Source organism: Phaenicophaeus curvirostris, chromosome 1 (assembly GCF_032191515.1).
Source record: "Phaenicophaeus curvirostris isolate KB17595 chromosome 1, BPBGC_Pcur_1.0, whole genome shotgun sequence".
Classification (NCBI taxonomy): Eukaryota; Metazoa; Chordata; class Aves; order Cuculiformes; family Cuculidae; genus Phaenicophaeus; species Phaenicophaeus curvirostris.
Window position 1 is genome coordinate 40,178,730 of NC_091392.1, and position 17,289 is coordinate 40,196,018.

At 42.5% G+C, this 17,289-nt stretch overlaps 2 protein-coding genes across 3 annotated transcripts; both read left to right on the plus strand.

Moving 5' to 3' along the window:
* The first annotated feature begins 214 nt into the window (after window positions 1-214).
* WBP11 (WW domain binding protein 11) lies at window positions 215-12,416 on the plus strand. 2 transcript variants are annotated; one of them, XM_069853676.1, is made up of 12 exons: window positions 215-318; window positions 2,028-2,147; window positions 3,000-3,031; window positions 3,687-3,780; window positions 4,145-4,341; window positions 5,217-5,350; window positions 6,102-6,301; window positions 7,148-7,342; window positions 7,920-8,021; window positions 8,879-9,193; window positions 10,483-10,665; window positions 11,314-12,416. In XM_069853676.1, the coding sequence occupies exons 2-12, from the start codon at window positions 2,084-2,086 to the stop codon at window positions 11,742-11,744; spliced, it is 1,947 nt and encodes a 648-aa protein (XP_069709777.1). In that variant the 5' UTR covers window positions 215-318; window positions 2,028-2,083; the 3' UTR covers window positions 11,745-12,416. The 2 variants fall into 2 exon arrangements, with proteins under 2 accessions (XP_069709777.1, XP_069709785.1); XM_069853684.1 differs by lacking the exon at window positions 215-318 and having other exon boundaries at window positions 2,016-2,147.
* A 3,356-nt stretch (window positions 12,417-15,772) lies between these two features.
* Window positions 15,773-16,313, plus strand: LOC138716608 (histone H2A). The gene has a single exon (XM_069849771.1). It carries the CDS (start codon window positions 15,832-15,834, stop codon window positions 16,219-16,221), a length of 390 nt encoding a protein of 129 aa, XP_069705872.1. The 5' UTR covers window positions 15,773-15,831; the 3' UTR covers window positions 16,222-16,313.
* The last annotated feature ends 976 nt before the right edge of the window (window positions 16,314-17,289 follow it).

Genomic DNA, 17,289 nt, shown 5'->3' on the forward strand with positions numbered 1-17,289 from the left:
CTCCATCACCCCTAATTCCACCCCCACCCCCCCACCGCCCCGCCTCCCGGCCCCGCCCCCTGCTCCCGCCCCGGCCCAACCATAGAGGAGCCTCCGCGCAGGGAAAGACAAGAGAAGCGGAACTATAGAGTGGGAGCCGGCGCGCCTCAAATTCTACCCACCCCCATACTCCCCACTTCCGGAGCGCGGTCCCGGAGCGGCACCTCATTCGGTCCCAGTTCAAGATGGCGGCGGGACCGCCGCGGCAAGGAGAGCGGGGCCGAGCGTAAAGGCCGCTGCCAGCGGGAAGGAGCTGGGCCGCCCCGGCCTGGCGGAGGGGTGAGAGGAACGGGACGGGACGGAGCTGGGCTGGGAGAAGAAGAAGGAGACGAGAAAGCGAGGAGAAGAGAGGTGGCGGTTTGCGCTGCCGCCTCCTCTTCCTCCCTTCGTCGGGGAGGAGGGGAGATGCTGTCGTGTGCCTCGTGGGAGACTTTCTGCCTCGTTCGCCCGTTATCAGAGAAATAATGAATTTAGTGTTTGATTTTATTGCTTTTTTTTCCTCCTTTTGACGTTTTGCATTGAGGAACTTTGTTTTGTGTCCTAGGAAGGTTTGGGATGAAGGTTTCAGAAGTTTTTTCTCTATGACTTTACTCTTTAAATGTTAGAAATCTGGGAACTGTGACTTCTCTTCGCTTAACTTCCCACCTAAAGAAATTATTGTGTACTGCAAAAAAAAAGCCCCAAAACCCCTAGTGTTGTCTTAGGAGTTTTTCTTATCAGCGATCACAAGTCATGGGATGCTCTTGCAAACAGCAGGCTAACTGTGAGCTTAACCTGGTGTTGTGAGCCATGGGCAGAGCTCTGTAGATTTGTAATATTGCACTGGGTGTGGTCGGTTCTTGGAGCTTGCTAGGAACCCCTTCATTGAGGCCTTTAAGCACTAAGTGAGGCACTGTGCTTAAGGGGCATGGTGCTTAGTGGTTTGAAAGTGGCATCTGCTGTAATTAGGGAAGAAGGATGAACATGGCAACAGCAGTGAGGCTTCCAAGAACTTTGAGTTGAGCTTGTGAATGCTTTCACTTTGATCACGATCTACAGGGATGCAGTGTGGTGACTAGAAGGCTATATCCCATAAACACCCGAATTTTAGAAGGTGCTTTAGATTTTGGAGTGGAATTTGTTGGATATTGTGGGTTTTTTGTAGTTTGTTCATTTTGTTTTTTTCTTCTCAGGTGTTGTTTGGGCAGGGAATTAAGGCTGGATATGGGGATAGACTATCTGTGAGAGAGACAACATCCCTGACTGTAGTTTGGATGCTTCTATAGTCATTTGTAAGTTGGATTAACATGTAAAGACAAGAAATAATTCTTTCCAGAATAGCCTTTTCTTCTCTAGTCATCATTATGCAGCTTGAAGTAATACTGATGAGGGTAGGGAGGGTAAGGGCAGTGGTCTGTTGTGAGGAGAAGACGATACAAATTTATGTGCAGAACACTTAGAATCATCAAATCATTTGGTTGGAAAAGATCTTTGAGATCATGGAGTCCAACTGTACCTGCCCGCTACTAAACTTTCTGATAGATACAGTGGGCACTTGGGAGGAAATCAAGAGCAGCTTAAAAGTCTGAGGAAAGGAGGAAATTTTTAAGAAACACTTGAAAATGAGAGGAATGGAAAGTTAAAACTGAAGAGCTTTTGTGAGAGTAAATGAAAAGCTAGGACTCTGATAGGCTATTAGAAAAGCAACATGTATTTGCCCCTCACCTGTGTCCCTGTGTAGTATAAGCAAGAAGATTCTTGGTTTAAGTCTTGGAGTGAATAATGAACTAGTTGATTAAAGTAGGTACTTGGTAAATTAGTAGTAAGTAGATACTTGATCACCCTATTAAGTATTACTATTATTTTGATGTGAATATCTGAGCTTGTAGTAGAGTTTGAGGGCCTCACAAATATTTTAGGTTTTTGAGGGAGCAACTGCTGATTTAGAGAGAAATAAGTACACTCGAGCTACTGGTGCATAGGACCTGAAACCATGTCATCTTTTCCAGGTCTCTCCCTCTTTTTCATTTTTTTTTTATTTTGAGACGGAAGAAAGAAAGACAAAATGGGGCGGAGGTCTACATCATCCACCAAAAGTGGGAAGTTTATGAATCCCACAGATCAAGCCCGTAAGTATCCATGAAAACCAATCACATGGGAAGGAGTGGGGTGGGGTGTCCTAGGAAAGCAGATGCAAAGCTTTCTCTGAGGATAACATTCTCACTTGTGAATCAGAACTGAGCTTTCTTAACTTCAAAAATATTGTCTCCGTTTTGGCTAGTGTGAAAACTTTCTAAGAAGCCTGCTTGCTTGATTACTCTTGCTTCTTGGAGTACTTACCTCTTAGGTTTTGCTGTAGCTGTCAGTGTTCAAAGGTCTTTGTACTTGACTGTTGGCTAAACTGCAAGCTGCTTCTTGGGACATACGTTAAATCTGTCTGAGGCTAGAATTTGAGGAGCGTGTTGAATTTAGCAAGTGCTCTGGTGTAGATGAGGGAGTTGTCTGACAGGTTTTTCTACTTCTGATAACATGCTAGGTGTTATCAATGCTAAGCAGATAAGGCTAATCCAGACTTCCAGAGCGAATATGCTTTATTTCAGATTCATACTCAAAACCTACATATTTTTAAAGTGTGTTATCTGTTGTTGTCTCTATTTCAGGTTCTGGGCAGCAATGCTTTGATGACTGCACATGTCACTATAGCTTTTGCTCCCTGTTTTTCTTTTTTTGCATAGAAGCACCCCTGCTTGTGAAGACAGAATGACTGGTGTATTTCCTTTTCTTTCTGTGTAACGCACGTGAAATAGACTTCTGTTTCATGCTGTATTTCTCTCTCACTGGGAAGATGAGTTAAACTGTTACAGTCTCTGTAAAATAAGTGAACTGTTGAGAAACAGTGCTAATCATCATGAAGGAAAGGTTCATCATGGATTTGGTTGTCTCTTTCAAGATGTTATTTTCTGTTTTGCTCTTCTCTCTAGGGAAGGAAGCTCGGAAAAGGGAACTAAAAAAGGTAAATAAAGAGATCTAGAATAGAATCTAGATGTTCCCTGTGCTGTGTATCATCTTTGTGATTGTAAAGGGCCATAGCTGATGAATAGACTTCCAGGTGTTTTGGTTGATTTCCTAAGATTCACTTTGAAAGGTACTGTACAAACAATTGATTTAAGAAAGCATACAGAAACCTTGTTTTGAGCAGCCATATGCTGTTTTTAACTTGTGTTTATTACAGCTTTTTGAAACATTATTGTAAGTATTTGGAAATTTAAAAAAACAAATCCCCAAACCCCTGCAGCCAGCAAACCAAAAAATTCCCCAAAACCGTCGACCAAAAAAACTCTCCAACCCCCACCCAAACCTTTCATTCTTTTTAACATGTTTTACTGTATACCTTTTGTCAGTCGGTTTATCGTATTGATTGTATTTATCTTAATTGGCATGAAGGAATCAGCTAGATTCATAGATGGCAAGATAGTGGAATTAAAATTCCCTGTAGTTTTTAATTAACTTTAGCTACTGGTGTGAGCTATGTTTAGTATTTGCAGGGCTTTTTGTAGTGCTGGTTTTAATTCAGGCTGGGAAGATCGAGAAGGGGTGGTATTTGGTTCAAAGGTTGAATCTTTCACCTGTGACACTTTTCTGATCTCTTTGATCTCTGATTTTCTTAGAACAAAAAGCAACGAATGATGGTACGAGCAGCAGTACTAAAGATGAAAGATCCAAAGCAGATTATCCGGGACATGGAAAAATTGGATGAAATGGGTGAGTGGGAGGCACCAGGTGTAAGATGTAGACAGTGGTTAACGTAGACACATAACATAGTTTTAAAGGATGACTGGGAGATTAGTAACACTCTTTTTTTCTGTTAGAAGATGAGATTCTGTAAGTAATTGAGAATTGATTGTGATTTGATGCTATCAAAGATGACTTTTTTTAAGAGGATAGCTGATAAAGGAATGGGTAATGTGTGTGATGTTTGATAGTAACTTAAAGTTGAAGGAGGGGATTGTTGTAAATCTGAAGGCTTCCTGAAAGTTGTTTGCTTTGAAGTAGTTTCATTCATCACAATTGTGGAATAGAGTAACTTAAGAATTTTTGGGTTGTTTTTTTTGCTGTCTTTGAATAGAGTTTAATCCAGTACAGCAGCCACAACTTAATGAAAAAGTGCTAAAGGATAAACGTAAAAAACTCCGTGAAACTTTTGAGCGCATCTTACGGCTCTACGAGAAGGAGAATCCCGACATCTATAAAGAACTGCGCAAGCTGGAAGTCGAGTATGAGCAGAAGAGATCACAACTTAGCCAGTATTTTGATGCTGTTAAGGTAATGCTTATATATTTCAGGTTTGTAACTGATAGTGCATGCTTTTTGTCTGCTCATTAGCTGTGATACTTGGAAAGTAAGGGAGCTTTGTAAGAGACCAGTGTATATGTCATGTGGCCCATATTAAGTACTTATATTACACTGGATATTTCCAGTTGCAGCGTTTCAGTGAGAACAGCATGGGTTTTATCAAGTCTTTATGTTAATCTCTGATATACTGATTTAATTCAACATGAAGTTCTAGGGGAAAGAAAAATTTGTGTTGTATATTATTGTAGACCAACAATATTGGAATTTGTTTTATGTATTAAAGGGAGAGCCAGCCTGTCAGTATTCAGTTGATGTTTCTGTGAACTTTTGCTAAAATTGTTGCTGGAAATAATAAGAATCAGTTAGCAACATTTTTGAAGAGCTTGCTTTAACATTCTTCCTTACCATACTGGAGAACGTAGTGTTGCCCAAGTGCAACTATATGCAACATTACCGTTTTCCTTTGGAATATGCAACAGCCTGTGATTTGTGCCTTCCAGATATTAAAAAAAAAAAAAAGCAAACTTATTTTCCTGCAGCCTCTTTGCTTTGGGGACTGAAGGTTTTAAAAGGAGATGGAAACCTGACTGTCTTTTGACTGAAACACTAAAGCCTTTCATGAGTGTGCTGCGTGTGCTTTATTTTGTGTTGAAAGCTTTTACTGTTGACTTTTTCCCAAGTCTCTTTCATGGATTACTGCAAGTTAACATGCCCTCACAACAGACACCTTTGGCAAGTGAGGGCAGGTCCTACGTGTTCTGTACTCTGAAAGGTAATGAGGTTGTACAGTAGCTTCTGTGGGAGTAAGGCATTCTCTCTTTTTTTTTTTTTCCCCCTCTCCCTAGAATGCTCAGCATGTTGAAGTGGAAAGTATCCCCTTACCAGACATGCCACATGCTCCCTCCAACATCCTCATACAGGACATTCCCCTTCCAGGGGCCCAACCACCTTCTATCCTCAAGAAGACATCAGCCTATGGGTAAGAGGGGAGTCGGGGGAACCAAACCAAACCAAAACCAATCAAACAAAAAAAACCCTGTGGAGACAAAGTGAGAAAAGGAACAATTTGTTACTGGGAAGAGGTAAAGGTAGAAGCTGAGGTAGCAGTGACTAGGACAAAACAGGAGTTCTGTGCAAGTGAATTCTATTTTTTTCTTTCTTTTTTTTTTTTTTTTTTTAACCAAGCCCTTCTTAAGCTTTCACTACTATTACAAGCTTTTGTTTAAATTGGTTTGTGAGTAATATACTGTGTTTTCCAGAATTTGTCTTTCTGCATATCTATAAAACTTAAAGCCCTGCCTCTTGGAATGTAACTGCCTCTTAAATTGCCATGTATGTGTTCTTTTCTCTTGCTAGTATATTCGGTTTAAGCTTATAGTTTGCCTGTTTGTCAAGTTTCTCATTCTAGTACTAGGTATTTCTGTTTGTTTGCGTAGTCTTGTTTTTAACCAACTTTATGGTTATTTCATTCTGCTTCTGGGGTAGATTCAATACTTTCTTGTTTTCAGTCTTCTCTTCAGTTGCCATCTGAGAAGCTTGCTTTTCTATCATCTTCACCAATCATGTCCTTGTATAACATTGTGAACTCCTTGGAAGGAATCTATACTTTCTTGAATGTTCATGTTTCTTTTTAGAAGGCTTCTGTGTAAGCAGTGATGGGAGAAGGCTAAATAATTCTATTGAGCTCATGTTTGGTTTTGTTCATTTGTGGTCTTGTTTCTTATTTCCAGACCACCAGTTCGGTCCATTTCTGTACTTCCTCCTCCTGGCCTTGGTATTCCACGTTTACCTCCAGGCAGGAAGCCCCCTGGGCCTCCTCCAGGCCCACCCCCACCTCAAGTCCTACAGATGTATGGCCGTAAAGTGGGTTTTGCCTTGGAGACTGCTCCTCGAAGGAGAGAAGAGGAGATTTCTTACAGTTCTGAAGCAGGCAAGGACTTTCCTATTACTGTATCAGGTTTTCCCTGACAATTCTGTTTTGCTATGGATATCACTGTCATGAACATAGTGTGGCCTAGACAAGATACTCTTTGGCAATATGAATGTTAATATAATACTACTTGAAAGTCTGTTCTTAAGTGACTGTACTTCTGAGATGATCCTGGTATATTTCATAACACTTGCAATTTTGTTGTTGGCTATATTTTTAAAGGTTGAAACTTTTAATTACAACTTTCAGATACTTGGTTTTTTTATTATGTTGTGCAGATGGAATATTTTCCCATATAGTTTTAATGAGACAGAAACATTATACAGATTTTCCCTTCAACCCATCCCCAGCTTGCTCCGAGTACTCTTCCCTTTTCATATAAACAAAAAGCCAAGAATGGTAACTGGAAAAAAGACCAAACCCAACCCCCCAAAATCCAAGCCTGAGTATAGATTTGGTAGGAGAACCTAGATCCTTCTTTTTAACGCGATTACTATGTCTTCCCTAGAAACTTCTGGGAGTGGGTAGGTCAACTTTATTGCATACTAGAAAGGACCTAAGTATTTCAACGGTGGGTGTTTGCTGTATAGAAACAGACTAATGAGTTGTAGGTAGGAGTTGCCTTCACTTGTGTGCTGTGCACATTAACTGGCTGGTTAATAGGAAATCTTTATAAATAGATTTTCCAAAGTGTTCTTGAAGAAAATGTGCTGAGCAGTAAAGGCTTGTCAATATGACTGTGCTGTTGCTAGGGGTTTTTTTCTAACTGTACACACACACTGGTGTGAAAGATGGAATATTTTGTATACAGAGTTGTTGCATTTCCTAATACTTTGCTTCCTGCAGGACAGCGAGGTCATGATGACGAGATGTCCAGTACTAGTGAAGACGAAGGTTATCCTGAGGACATGGAACAAGACAAGCATGATGAGAGTAGTGATGACAGTGACAGCGATAGGTCAGATGCAGACAGTGAAGGCGAAGACTTCCCGCATCGTGATAATGACAAGGAAAGGGAAGGTGGTGAAGAAAAGAAATCAGGTATGATGCGGAGTTACGGATTGGTGTTTGGCTTTTTAAAAGAGAAACAGTACTTAACATTGTGTCTGTTTTCTGGACTGGGGGAAGTAATCTGTTTAGCCACCTCTGTTCTAACTCGCCTACATTCCAGCTGAGGAATGTTTACTAGTAAACAGATCAGAAGGAAACCATTTAAAAGTGAGGCATCTCTCAGAAGGACCAGTTTTGCTAACAATTGAGTTAGCTTAGTAAAGTCATAAGCCATTTTTCACCTGAAGCATTGAATTGGCAGGGTACCCTAAAAAAACCAAGCCTCAGTCTAGAATATGCTTACTCTTTAGTGATTTTAACAATTAAGATAATTACGTTTCCTACTGCTAATGCTTTTGGATAATATTTTTTTCTTCATTGCTTGCGGGAGACCAGTTGATAGAGTCTACTGGGTTAGCAAAACTTCAAATAATCTGTAACACCAATGTAAGGAGCATCATTATGTTAGAATGATACATTATCCATATGAGGGAGGATACTTGAATCTGACCCTTTATTATTTTCTTCCCACATCCCATCACCCTTACCCTTCCTTTGCTTTCCCCAGGTCATAGTGTACGGTTTGCAGACATGCCTGGAAAGTCACGAAAAAAGAAAAAGAACATGAAAGAACTGACTCCACTCCAGGCCATGATGTTGCGAATGGCAGGTGAGTGAGATGGTTATATTAAGTGGAAATATGCCATTAGGCTTCAAGTTAAGGTTTCTCTGGTAAGCTTAGTTTGTTTGCACAGGTTTTATTTTATAACGTAAATATATTACTGTCATACTGTAAGATCTGCGAAGGGTATAAGCTGTGGCTAGGTATTTGTTGGGGTTTATTTTATTATTTTGAGTCTAGTAGTATGTATGTTTAGTGTAGCAGAGTTGAAGTTATAGTGGCAACTTACGGAGGTTTTTTGACATACTGGGATTTTTTTTTTTTCATCTAAATTTTGTCTTGCTTAACTTTTTAAGCAATTGCTCAAACAAAATATGAACCTTTTAAAGAAAAAGATAAGTGAGATTGTCTGTGGGCTCAACCTGTAAGGATTTGTACTCCCTAAAAATTCCTTTTGTAGGAATAAATTAACTAAGAATGAAGACAGTTTTTTGTTTATTTTAGAAAGACACCCTAGTATTTTCAAAATGTGCTGGAGTTTCTTGGACATGGGGATCATGTTTAATTTGATGTTGTGTCCCCATTTTCCATGCTACCTGCAATCTCCCACAAACCATAGATCAAATGGCTGCAGTTCCTGTTGGGAGCAGAAGCTTCGTCTCCCCCAGGAAGACATAGCTATTTGTGGCAATGCTTAGTCTAGAACATTTGACTTTTTAAAAATTTTTTTGTTCTTATAATTCTTTTATTTCTGTTTAACAATAAAACATGGTTTTCTTTCCTTTGAAGTAAAGTTTCCATCATGTTGTTTTGTTTTGGTTTTTTTTTTTGTGTGTGTGTGCTCAAGTTTCTCTGATGTTCACAAAAACTGTGTGCTGATTTTATAAATGTGTTTACATTTCCAGGTCAGGAAATTCCAGAAGAAGGGAGAGAGGTGGAGGAATATTCAGAAGAGGAGGAGGAAGAAGAAGAGGAGTCAGAGTCTGAAGAAACATCACAACAACAACAACAGCAACAACTCGGCGAGGAAGCTCTTGCAGAGACTGGGTCATCTACTGCAACTTCCCAGACACAGCAGCAGCAACCACCCCCACAGACTGGTCCTCCAGCTCAGATACAGGCACCTCCTATGCCTGGGCCACCTCCACTAGGACCACCTCCAGCCCCTCCACTGAGGCCCCCAGGCCCACCCACCGGCCTTCCTCCTGGCCCTCCACCAGGTGAATACTTGACTTACTCAGGATTGAAGGATGCAGGCTCTTGGTGCTACAGGCAGTGTATCAGTTTGGGAGTTGTGAAGCTGCACGATGTGTTGCAAATGGGGTACAGGAACCCACCGTGGCAATTCCTGAGACCTATTTCATCTCTTCTGTGCTTTTGAGGTATTGGGTTGTCATCAGACTGGTGGACGTTGGCTTGTTGCCACTAACACTAACAGGTGGCGGTAGAGCTCGATTTGAAGTATGAAGGCCTAGTGCCACGTGCCTCTCTAGTGTTTCTTTTTTTTTCTGGTTCTCCACATACCTCATCCTGAGTGAGGCAGGACTAAAGAGGTTTGGGAGCTACTACCTATTTATAGGTTTTGGTGTGGATTTTATTCTATAAAAGCCACAGTGTGGAGGCTTCTGCTAATCTACACTTCAATGTATTTCAGTCTTGTTAGAGAAAATTAAATACCCTCAGATGAAATAAATACTGAGTTTTAATTCCTATCATATCAGTATTGGACTGCCTAGAGACTATTAGCAATGGGGCAAATTGGTACCATTTTTTTATGGTGTATGATTGTATTTTTTTTGAGAGCAAACACTTGAGATTCGTTGATCTGGAGAAATGCAGTAGTTTTCTGTAAGTTGGTGGGGTTGACATACGGCTGAACTGGATAACAGTAACACTGTTTTGTAATTTTTGAAAAAAAATGCTTAAATCTGTTGCTTGTTCTTAAATGCAAAGATGGTAGTTGGACTGGAGTAAGGAGCACTCACTTTATACAATGATTTTAACGTATTTTATTCTATATGGGCACATGAACAACATCACTTTTCCAAGAAGATGGTGGTGTGGGCAGGCAGAGTTATCTTTCTAGAGTCTTCCTTGCTGTTTCATTTCTGATACTTCCTAGAGAGGGAACTTCAAAACAGTTGCTTTCAATAGAGCAAAACTACTTCTTTTCAGGCCAGAAGGGCAATCAAATGCCAGAGTGGAAAGTTCTTTCACTTTGACCTGTTTAAATTCTGACAGGCTCAGCTAAGTAGCTGTTCTCAGCTATTGCTTTGTTATGGAGGAGCTCTTTTTCCAAGCGTGAGGAGGTGCTTGTACTTGACTGTTATGAAGATGCTTTAACTCTAAAACCACTGCCTCTTTTTGAGATTTTTAGAAGATCTGTTTGATTAGAAGCTGTCTGGTATTAGATTAGCTTTCAAGTTACTGTTGAAGATCTTTAGTATTAGCTGATAGGAGAATTGTTGGGTTTTTTTAAAGTTAAACTAAGTTTCTCTTTTGCTTTCAGGAGCTCCTCCCTTCCTGAGACCTCCTGGTTTACCAGGGTTGCGTGGGCCTTTACCTCGACTTCTGCCACCAGGCCCTCCACCTGGGCGACCTCCTGGCCCTCCCCCAGGTCCCCCACCAGGTCTGCCCCCAGGTCCTCCTCCACGTGGTCCCCCTCCACGACTGCCCCCTCCTGCCCCACCAGGTAAAGTATTCTGTTTGCTTCAGCACCAGTTCTCTTGGTTTATTTTCCCAGTTTTTGCTGCAGTGACCAAACCAGTAAGTATAAACAGTTATGATTTGCCTTTGTTGCTGTCTGCATAGCTCTATTGTGCTATTATATTTTATATGTAATAACAAGTAATTCCCTACTGCTCTGAGTGGTTTGGTGTCAAGAAATCAGTCCTCAAGCAGGGAATTTAAGGGTTTAAACTTCTGCTGGTCTATTTCTGAATAACTCCTGGGTGCTGTAACGTTGCTCCACCTAATGGCTTGGAGATAGGGATATTTATTTTTTATGCCTGGTCAGACATTTCTGAGGACTTTGAAATTCCAGCAGGACAGATCATCAGGAAACTTTATTTTCAGAGTGTTACTTCAGAATTTTAAAGGGAGCGTTACACAGGTTCCTGTAGCTTTCAAAGTCTAAGGAGATGAAGCATTTTCAACCCAGAATTTGGTGCAGAGTTTAAAATGCAATGTGTTTGTTTTTAAAATCTGTGCTACTGCATCTTTCTGAGGTGTTTTTTTTGTTTTTTTTCTTCTTGGCTTTCTTAGCTTGTGCACTTTCTTGACCAAAAATTTCAAGAGTCCCATGTATGGAGTCAGCTCATGTTTTGTTTTCTTCTTGCAGGTATCCCTCCTCCTCGCCCAGGTATGCTACGGCCACCTCTGGTGCCTCCATTAGGACCTGCCCCACCTGGGCTTTTCCCACCAGCTCCCATTCCAAATCCTGGGGTACTGAGTGCCCCACCCAGCTTGATTCAGCGCCCCAAGGCGGATGACACCAGTGCAGCCACCATTGAGAAGAAAGCTACGGCCACCATCAGTGCCAAGCCACAGATCACTAATCCCAAGGCAGAGATCACTCGCTTTGTGCCCACTGCCTTGCGAGTGCGCCGAGAGAATAAAGGGGCTTCAGCTGCCCAGAGAAAACAGGATGATGAGCCTGCTCTCCCATTAACCAAAGCTGCCCCTAAGGCTGGATCATCGGCCCCTATCTCTGTACAGACAAAGGATGATGTGTATGAGGCCTTCATGAAAGAAATGGAAGGTCTCCTGTGACCAGTTCTAGTCAGCTTTCCTGTCCCTCTGAACGCAGATGAGACTACTGTGGAGGGAGGAGGAGGAAAGGTCCTCCTACAAGCAATGAAAGGGCTCACATGACAGGGAATAGTTCCCTACCCACAGGTTAATTTGCCAGCATGCTCTGAATAGGGACCGCTGCAGGTAAGGTGTGGCTGGGAACTTCTTTTCAGAGCTAGCACGTCCACTCCTTGCAGGGAATTAGAGTAAAGAAGACAATATGCTTCCCTTGAGTCCTCCCCGCTCCTTAGAGGTAGATAATGATACTCTGGGGTGGGAGATGTGGGAGTTGGGGATGACTGGGCTCTGCCTGAGTCCTTGCACATCCTGAATGCTCTGGTGAGGGTAGTGGAACTGGTTTTTAAGGAGCCAGAAAAGCGTTAGCAGCTTTTCATATGCATATGGTTGTCCAGATTTTCTTTCCTGTACTGTTCCTTTATGTAAATATTTTATAATCCTTTTTGGTTTTTAGTTGCAGTGAGATTGATCAATAATCTTTCTTCCAGGGTAGTCAGGGAGGTAATTTGTGGTGTATACTGTACACGGGAATTTTGCACCCTGTCCCCTTTACAGTCATCATGAGGGCTTTTCATTGTCTGGGGTTACTTCATTTTGTCTTGTGAAAGACAATAAATGTTCAGTGTACCAAAATACTGATTTCCTTGTGATTTGTCTAAAAACTGGCATATAGATGGCAAGGTGGGGGGGGATGTTTTTTGCTGGCCTTGGGGGAAGATGGGGGCATTCTTAACCTTGGAAAAGAAAAGCAATGGCTCCATAATAAATGCATTGGGTTTTTTTAACTGAAGTTCTGCTATATTCTTTTTAAGTTCCTAAACAACTCTTTCAATATTACTAGTAGCTAGTACAAAATTTTAAGTCCTGAAGTACTACTAATAACTACAAAGTTATTTCTTTTATTTTTATTTTATATTTATTACAAAGAGATTATTCCTGGAATGGGCTTTGAGGCTGCGTGTAAGAGCTGCATTTGACAATGCAAATAATCTAGGACCGGCAAGATTTTTTTTTTTTCTGGGAAGAGTTCAAGACCACGGTGCCTCCTGTCTCATGTGGCTCTGATATAGGTGCCTTCTAACATTCTGTTGTGGTTTTGGATAAATATGCAAGGTTGGCAGCTGTGTGGTTAACTGGGACTGCATATGTAGAAACTGCCTGCATGCGGGTCTGATACTTCCATCTGCTTGACCAGAACTGTGGTTTGTATTCAGCTAATTTAGTATGAACGATTTTTTTTTCCTTCCTTGCCTTTACTACATTTCTAAGTGGAAAAATCACAAAGATATAAGCTCTTCCTGTCACTTTTTACCAAGCAAGGGGATCTGTAGATGTCCTGACTTCAGTCCATGCACTCGGGTAACCATCTGGTTCTTTATCAGCCACACAAATGGTGGACCATGGCAGAAGCAAGAAATCCAACTTTGAGGACTGCTGACATCTTTTTCTCCCCTAGCATCAGAAATTATTGTACTGCAATTTTATTGCTGAACTAACAATACTTGCATCAGCTAGATTTATTTTTCCCTTTATTCACATTATCTTTGGTAATGACTCTGAGAGAGTGAAATCCTTGAAAAAGAACAAATCAATGAAATTTTGCTATGGCTGAATTTCCGTCAAATTACACAATGTTTTCTGTTTATGCATCTATTAAAAGAAAATAGGAGAATGCTCCCTAGTAATCTCTACTGCATCTCAGTACCCTGATACCAATCAAAAAGGGATTGAATCAGTGTGTGAAATGGATGTGGGTATCTATAGTGTACTGTTTATTGTGGGAGAGTGAATCAATGTTTAGTATCTAAACAGAAACGGTTTTCTCAGAAGGGAGAGAAGAACATAATAGAAAGCTTGTGACAAATTCAAGAACAATCTGTGTTTCAACACAGCCTGGGGAAACAATTATGTATTTACCTTATGATGGCATGGGTCCTGGGCACAATCCTGTAATGCCATCTTCTCTACAACTCCAGAACAGATGTTCTTAGCTCTGGACAACTGGTAACATGAACAGAAGCCCGTTTTGTTCACATTTTGTGTATTGCGGTCATACAGAGCTTTGGGATTCTCCTCTGTAATACCAGCTCCTCGCTGTGGTTGCATTTTTGATCTGTGGCTCTGAGTAGCATTCACAGAATCAAAAATGATTGTGGGGAGGAAAAGGGCTGGGAAAGGACTGAGCTACAGACAAGTGATGTGACATGCCTGATGCATTGTTGAAGGTTAGTGAGTGCATAAATATGGAAATATAAAAGCCAGATTGGTTAATTTGGCATCTTCCATTGAATCACACCACTAAGGAAAGATGCTTCCTATATGTTAACTGAACCTTGAGAACAGGGAGCTAGTCTTGGTTACCCAGACATAAACAAGTTGTGGTGGTACTTTGTGCTATGAAGTTGGTTTTATTTTGCTTTCTTTGTAATCTGCCTGGCGCTGCTAGCATAAGCTGAGTGGTTTAGAACGGAATGCCAATTATTGTACCCTTCTGGAAAGAAGGATGGGATTCTCTTGATTGCCAAGTTGCAGAGTTTAGAGAAAATATCTTCTGGAGTCTGGGATGGGATTTTTTGTTTGTTTATTTGTTTGAGGATTCTTGAGAGGCTTTTGTGGATGGCCTAGTGGGAGTCATCTTTGTCTTTCCCTGCACTATGACAGTGCTGGTATCCAGGATAAGCAGCATGATCTGGCACATGCTCACTTCATGGTAATTATGAGATATCCGTATCATAGGATCTGTGGAGCACGACAAAGAAGAATCACAAATTAAAGTACAAAAGCATCAAGGAAAGAAGAGGGCAACAAAAAAATCACGCAGAATCACTCCAGAATCATTCCACTTCTCTCTAGAACTGGAACAGTCTCCTGTGCAACACTGGGGTGGCAGAAGGATGTGGCTAAGTCTGGGATGCGGGCTAATTCGTTGCTGTAGAAAAGGCTAGTGCCTGCCCTTGCTCAAGATGTGGGGAAGAGTGAGAAAAAGGTGTCAGTGAATAAAAAGAAACAACGGATAATTGGAGAAAAAAAAGGAAAAATAACAGGAATTTCTGTATGTATAACAGGGCCAGACTGTACTGGACAAACATCCTTGAAGAAGTCACTTCAGCTGATTGGTTCAGTGAGATATTCTCCAGTTTGAGTAAAAGCCTGACAGCTTGACTTCTAATGCTCTGTAGACCAGCCTTGCAGATAATACAATATTACTTTGATTACTGCTATATTTTTGAGTAATTTGCCTCTAGAATCAGAGAGGTGGGGATATGTTTCATGTTAAGATAGAATAAAATAGTTTGCGTTGGAAGGGACCTTAAAGATCATCCAGTTCCAACCCCCCTGCCATGGGCAGGGACACCTCCAACCAGACCAGGTTGCTCAAGGCCCCATCCAGCCTCGCCTTGAACACCTCCAGGGATGGGGCAGCCACAGCTTCCCTGGGCAACCTGTGCCAGTGCCTCACCACTCTCATCGTGAGGAAATCCTTCCTTCTGTCTAGTCTAGATCTGCCCCTCTCCAGTTTATACCCATTGCCCCTAGTGCTATCGCTACAAGCCTTTGTAAACAGTCCCTCCCCAGCTTTTTTGTAGGCCCCCCTTCAGGTACTGGAAGGTTCCTATATGATCTATAGGACAGATGGACTTCTGGAGAACGTCTTGGGACACGTTTCCCAACAAGATGGATTTCTGGAGTGCGTACCGGGATACGTTTCCCGATAAGCTGGATTTCTGGAGCAGGTCTTAGGAGCCAGAGGCGGCTGGGCTGCACGTCCGAAGGGAGCCAGGAGCGGTTCTGAGCCGCGGGTTCGCTTCGCGCCCGGCGCTTCCCCGCGCGCCGCCTCCCTGCTGGCGGGCGGGGCGGGGCCGCTCCCCCATTGGGTGGATTTGGATCCGCGGCGCCATTGGTCGGCGCGGCGGGCGGTGCGCTGCGGCCAATCAGTGAGCGGCAGGGGGCGCGCGGGGAAGCTATAAAAGGGGCCGGGGGCGGGGGGCGTAGCGACGCGTGTATCACGTCGGGCGGGGGTGGCGGGTGCGGAAGAGCGTCGGGAGCGATGTCCGGCCGCGGGAAGCAGGGCGGGAAGGCGCGGGCCAAGGCCAAGTCGCGCTCGTCGCGGGCCGGGCTGCAGTTCCCCGTGGGCCGCGTGCACCGGCTGCTGCGCAAGGGCAACTACGCGGAGCGGGTGGGCGCCGGCGCCCCGGTGTACCTGGCGGCCGTGCTGGAGTACCTGACGGCCGAGATCCTGGAGCTGGCGGGCAACGCGGCCCGCGACAACAAGAAGACGCGCATCATCCCCCGGCACCTGCAGCTCGCCATCCGCAACGACGAGGAGCTCAACAAGCTGCTGGGCAAGGTGACGATCGCACAGGGCGGGGTGCTGCCCAACATCCAGGCCGTGCTGCTGCCCAAGAAGACCGACAGCCACAAGGCGAAGAGCAAGTAAAACCCGAGGAGCGTTCCCCACCTCAAAAGTAACACAAAGGCTCTTTTTAGAGCCACCCACTCTATCGTAGAAGGAGCTGTAGATCCTAGTAACGTAGCAAAACGTATCTGTAACGTTCTAAGAAATTAAATTTCTGAAATTAAACGTTTACATTACAAAGCAATGTCTTAATTGCTGGTAAATGGGTACTAAAAGCACCAAGGGTTATTCCACATGCGGGGAGTCATTCGACTCTGGGAGAGGAAAGAAAAGCACATAGCTGAAGGCTACCGTAAAAAAGCACTCCTGGCCCCATGGGCCTCCCTCCTGTGTCAGCTTTGCCCCATGGAAGCTGAGGTGACTCGCTGAGGTATTTGGAAACAACCATAGTCCCCTCTAAACAACCTTTTTGACCTACGTACTTCTGAGTTTTTCATTAGTTTGGCTGGTTCCCTGCCCACACCCCCCCTTTACAAGAGGGAATCTAAATTATTAATTTTTATTTCAGTTTTTGCATGGCTTGGTCTGAGACACTGTGCCTGTTTTCTGACTGAAAGCTCAATGGGTATGACTGTGTTTTGTAAAGGAAGGCTGGACACAATTCAAGGTAAAAAAAGGAACTTGTAATTTTATTCCACCTTATCTAGTGTGTAACATCACTATAAAGATGTTGACATATAAACACAAATTCAGTGCTTATAGGACAATAAGCACATTGAATAATTATCCATGTGAAAACATGAACTACCCAAACTAAACTACTACAAAATTGTACAAAATTTAGTTACACTGCCAGTTACAATAGTAAGCAGTAGTGAAATGTTTACAAGCCTTTGGCAGAACAAAGAGTTGTAGACGATAGAGAAAATATCAGAGGATACATTTTTTTAATTACCTATTATCTGAAAAATAAGATGTATTTATTCTTAATTTGCTTAAGCATGGTGTCAATACAAGTGCAGATGAAGACTGTCCCACTCTCACTAGCAGCCAGTCCTTTCAGCATAACAGATACATTGGTTGGATAAGTATTTTTTAATATTACGCCCAATGTAGGAATCAGTCACTGGACAGCAAAACACAAAAACA

What these genes read in the sequence shown, in the direction of transcription:
- LOC138716608 (XM_069849771.1), top strand. Translation starts at nt 15,832, where the DNA reads ATGTCCGGCCGCGGGAAGCAGGGCGGGAAGGCGCGGGCCAAGGCCAAG.
- WBP11 (XM_069853676.1), top strand. Translation starts at nt 2,084, where the DNA reads ATGGGGCGGAGGTCTACATCATCCACCAAAAGTGGGAAGTTTATGAAT. An exon ending in TTCTTACAGTTCTGAAGCAG is followed by an intron (nt 6,302 to 7,147) that starts GCAAGGACTTTC and finishes TGCTTCCTGCAG; the next exon opens with GACAGCGAGGTCATGATGAC. An exon ending in TCCTCCTGGCCCTCCACCAG is followed by an intron (nt 9,194 to 10,482) that starts GTGAATACTTGA and finishes TTTTGCTTTCAG; the next exon opens with GAGCTCCTCCCTTCCTGAGA.